Source organism: Suillus paluster (assembly GCF_016628075.1).
Source record: "Suillus paluster strain FC165 chromosome Unknown EDB91scaffold_124, whole genome shotgun sequence".
In the NCBI taxonomy this organism is placed as follows: Eukaryota; Fungi; Basidiomycota; class Agaricomycetes; order Boletales; family Suillaceae; genus Suillus; species Suillus paluster.
In genome coordinates, this window is record NW_024537684.1 from 30,761 (window position 1) to 35,747 (window position 4,987).

The 4,987-nt window shown below is 49.9% G+C and overlaps 1 protein-coding gene across 1 annotated transcript; it reads left to right on the forward strand.

Annotated features, from left to right (window-relative positions):
* Window positions 1–2,216: 2,216 nt before the first annotated feature.
* On the forward strand, window positions 2,217–4,080 carry EDB91DRAFT_1255023 (uncharacterized protein; the record flags this gene model as incomplete). The annotated part of the gene is made up of 6 exons (XM_041323905.1): window positions 2,217–2,481; window positions 2,531–2,586; window positions 2,641–3,283; window positions 3,556–3,693; window positions 3,749–3,804; window positions 3,859–4,080. The coding sequence occupies 6 exons, from the start codon at window positions 2,217–2,219 to the stop codon at window positions 4,078–4,080; spliced, it is 1,380 nt and encodes a 459-aa protein (XP_041170669.1).
* Between the last annotated feature and the right edge of the window lie 907 nt (window positions 4,081–4,987).

The following is a 4,987-nucleotide window of genomic DNA, read 5'->3' on the forward strand; positions in this document are numbered from 1 at the left end:
TGCTCGCATGAGCATGCCAAGCCTTCAGCTGGAGTTCATGTATGATACCAGGGTCATGATTGCATTTTCAGGAAGGATAGTGAGGCATGGGGTTCATGAAGTAGCAAGGGATCGGGTTGCTTGGGCATGGTATATGTGGGATTCTGTCCATATTTATGCAGGTGTTCCTTCATGTGGATGGGCCATGATGGATTCAGTAAAGATTCCATTTGGTGAAACATCTAACAAGCCAGGTCATTAGTATATTGATGAATCCCATCCCTCCACAGAAGCGATTGAGCACCAAGCACACAATATTGAGTGTCACATATCGAATATCGACCACCCAGTATTGAGCATTGAGTGCCGAGCATCAGGTAGTAAAATTTCAGTATGGAGAACCAAGGACCAAATCTTGAGCACTAGGGTCCTGTGGATCAGGTAGTGAGCATTGAGTATCAAGCACTGAGCACCCCACAGCAAGTCAGTCCCAAGTCCCAAGTCAGTCCCAGGTCCCAGGTCATGATCATGTACCACCAACCACTCAGTCCTAACTACTGAGCACCAAGTACCATATTGTAGCCCATTGGTCTATACACTCAACACTTCCATCAGCCCATCTGTCTCACCGGCCCATCCATCTATATAATCTACAGTTCCATCAGCCCATCTGTGTATACAATCTACACTTTCATCGGCCCATCTGTGCACACAATCTACAGTTTCATTGGCTCATCTGTCTATATGATTGACAGTTTCATTGGCCCATCCGTCCATACAATTGACAATTCTATCAGCCCATTCATTGGTATAATCTACAGTTCTATTGGCCCGTCCATTTGTATAATCTACAGATCCATCAGCCCACTAGTCTACATCATTCAAATATCTTGGCCCTCCTATCTCTATCAAATCCCTTACACATAGTGGCTACATTGGCCCATCCATTACCATTGAGTGTTGTTAGGTACTGTGCCGGCTCAGGAGGCAGAGGGGTCTGGGCTTGGCTTCAGCTCTTGCGCTGCGCCCTTAGCTGAGTATGTGCCCCGAATTTGGAGCAGGTCCGACGTTGTCCGATGATAGGACAAGTGGTCCGCTTTGGTCCACTTTGAGGGTTGGGAAGTAAGAGCTACTAGCGGCGAGCTGACTAGGAGCGGAGCAGAGAAGGCGGGGAGTGATATGGAGGGTGGATAGGAGTAGGGGGAAGGTTTGGTAGGAGCGGGGAAGGCAGAGGATAATGCGGAGGATAATGCGGAGGATGGGGAGAGGGATAAGGGGAATATTGGTAGGGGCAGAGAATTGAGGGGAGCACTTAGAGCATGGCTCTAAGTCAGAGCGGAGGGTCAGAGGGTCGGAGGTGACAACAAGTTGAGACTTGTGTCCAGAGGAGGCAAGGTCCTACTGAGAATTCTCAAAGGAGGTAACTGTGAGAAGACAAGTAATATTAAGACTGAGGAAAATATCTAAGTACATGATATGTTATATACTTCTATGTATGAGGCAGTGACCAGGATAACTATGTTGTAAAGCTATGTACCAAGGATATAATTTGTAAGTACTTACACAGGTGAAGACACAAGTCGGAGTGGATATCAATATGTACGCGTCGGATCAGTGATCGAGTGGTAATAGGAATTACTGGTGATCCGGAAGTAAGGGTCCATATACCGAAGGGGAAAGTATATATCTAAAAGGGGAAAGAGGTCCAGTTGAATGGAGATGTTATGGAAGGGGACCGGTTGAGCAGTTGAGCAGAAATGTAGGAGCGGATGCAGATGATGATTGGATGGAGTGGAGGATGGGTGGAGCGGAGGTGATCGGAAAGTGGAGCGGATATTGATATTAGAGCGGTCGGATCAGGTATATGACACTTACCCCCCGACCCACCAAGCGGACCAAAGTGGTCTGCCTGTCCTATCATCGGACCTGCTCCAAATTTGGGGCACATACTTGGCTAAGGGTGCAGCGCAAGAGCTGAAGCCAAGCCCTGACCCCTCTGCTTCTCCGTCTGAGCACTGTCTCTAACAGTATATTAAGACTTCCTCTTAGCCGAAGTATACTAATAAGAAATAACCCCTATCCCCAATAACAAAACATATGTCCGACGTGACAACCACCACCGGGCCGCACCACCCAGAATTCCCTCCATGCTGCAGGACTCCTGCCCTCGAGGTGAAGTCCTTCCGACATTGTCACTACCTTCACCAGTTTTTCCCACCGCCGTACTGCCAGTACACATGGCTCTGCCTGAAGCTATTCTGACCTCATCAACTGCCCACACCCCAGCACTCCCACCCACACTCATGTCTCCGACAATCAACCCACAGCAGATGACTGCAACCAGACCCCAAACACCCCTAGAGTGCCAGGAGGTTCAGGCGGGTCTGTCGGGTCTGGAGGCCCCAGCAGTTCAGGAGGCCCCGGCAGTCCAGGCAGTCCCCCATCGGACAATGAAGGAGGAGAACCAGATGATGAACCCTCAGGGGGCTCCGATGACAGCAAGTACCAGGGCAATGATGCCTGTGACCTCATTTTCCTCTGCCTTTTGCAGGCAATAAACAACCTCGCCCGCAGCTCTCAATGCTGCTCTGCCCCCAAGGAATCCAAGTTAAGGGTTTGCAAGCCCGATACATTTGACAGCTCTGCACCTTCCTTGTCCAGTGCGAGCTCAACTTCCAGAGCCGCCCCCACACTTACTGCTCTGACCAAACAAAGGTCACCTTTGTTCAGTCTTACCTCAAGGGCATGGCCTTGGAATGGTTTGAGCCCGACCTTCTTTCCAACTCCCCCAGAGACTGCCCCAACTGGATGGACAATTACTCCGCCTTCATGTTAGAGTTACAGCCGCTTCTGCTTCCACTCCCACATCTCCTGGATCTCCATGTCCAATCCCACTGCCTCCTCTGCACTCTCTGCACCAAAGTCACCCCCGCGGCTCCCACTCCCCTCCATGAATTTCTCCATGGTGGAAACTCCCCACTCCATCACAGCTCAACTCCCCTCGACCACCCACACACTCCGCTCCAACATCAGGATGCTCCACTCCAGGAATGCGTTGGTCCAACTCAACTCGAGGACAATATTGTTGGCAACTCGTACCCAGGCCTGGTCGTCGTATTGGTACTCCTCCTTGTCCTCGCCAAGCATGGTGCCCTGCCCAGAGGACGTGCGTCCCATCAGGACTTGGGCTCACGTGCCTCTGCTTTCCCTTCCCTCATGGAGAAGGAGTTCCCGTGCCGCACCCACTTCTTGCCCCAAGGAACCACTGCCAGACTCGCCCATCGGATCGCACTGCTTCTTCTTGGTACTACAGGAGTCACAAGCGCTGTGCTTCTCCAAGATGGGATAATTCAGCATGAATCAACCAGTCAGAAAAGAAAAACTCACCTTGCCGTCCACCACCTTACCCCAAGTACATTCCACCCTGGAGGCAAAGCACCACTGGCAGTCGGCAGGCACTTTTCCGATGGGGGCCATTGAGGGAGTACCCTTCAGAATGTCAATCAATAACAAAAATAAAATAAAAAAATAAACTAAACCACTCACCACTGCGCTCACACTCATTACCTCCTGCAGTACACAGCAGTTCTCCACAACCTTCTGCCACAGCTCTGCCTGCCACTTCTTCTCCATCTCCTCCTGCATCCTCCACTCTTCCTCCACATGCTGGCGGCAGCCTCAGCCTCCTCCTCCACAGCTTGTCTCTCCAGCACCGTGAGCTGGGCCACCATTTCCTCCGCGAGCTCACAGGTCAACTTCTTGTCTCCAGATGCATTCTTGGACATAGTGATAGAGTTGAGGGTATTGATACCAGGAAAATGGGAAGTGGGGTTCAGAAAATTTTCCTTACCATTTTTTATACTAGTGCAATTTTCTCAGAACTCTTCTCATCACCTTGTGTTCCAGTTCTTTGGTCCTCTTGGCCTCGAGGGCTCGGCCCTAAGGGGGGGATACTGTCATATACCTGATCCAACCACTCCAACAATATCAATATCTGCTCCGCCCGACCTCATACTTTCCCCACTTTCCTACCACCTCCACTCCATCCGCCCTCTGCTCCTCCCAGTCGGCTCCCGCATCCACTCCTATGGCTCCACTTGACCACCTTGTTGGTTTCCTTCCACATCATTTCCACTCTACTGTAAACTCCTTCCCCATTTAGGTATACACTTTCCCCATTTGCACATAACACTTACTTCCCAGATCACCGGTACTTTCTATAACCACTTGACTAACTGATCCAATGCGTACATATTGATATCCACTCCGACTTATGTTTTTCACCTGTGTCTACTTACAAATTATGCTCAGTACATAGCCTCATACCAAGGACTAGCTAGTCACTGCCTATATAAAAACATATCCTGTACTTAGCTACCCCCCAGTCTTAATATTACTTGTCTTCCCACTATCTCTACTAGTGGGAATTGTCCATAGGACTTTGCTCCCTCTCTGGACACAGGTTTACCTTGTCGTCACCTCCAACCCTCCGCTCCAACATAGAGCCACTGCTCTAAGTATTCACCCTTACCTCTCCAACCCCACCAATCAATCCCCTTACTCCCCTCCATCCCAATAAACTTCCTCCACCTCCCCCACTCCGCTCCTAGTCAGATTACCGCTAGTAGCACTTACCTCCTGAACCACCAAGCGGACCAAAGTGGTCTGCCCATCCTATCATCGGACATTGTCAGACCCACTCCAAATTTGGCGCATGTACTCGGCTAAGGGCACAGCACAAGAGCTGAAGCCAAGCCCCAACCCCTCCACTTCTCCAGTCCAAGCATGGTCTCTAACACTTACCAACTTCTACCTGCCGTCACATATTTTTTAACCTTCAACCAACCCATTTCCTCTGCTTGACTCTTTCAAAAAATTATATATAACCCTTCAACAAACTGGTCTGGCCCACCACATTACTCGAACAAACCAAATACACAAATAATGACTTCGACTTCTACCTATAATCTCTGATTATGAACATGCGCTAGAGCCAGCTCTGTTGGCA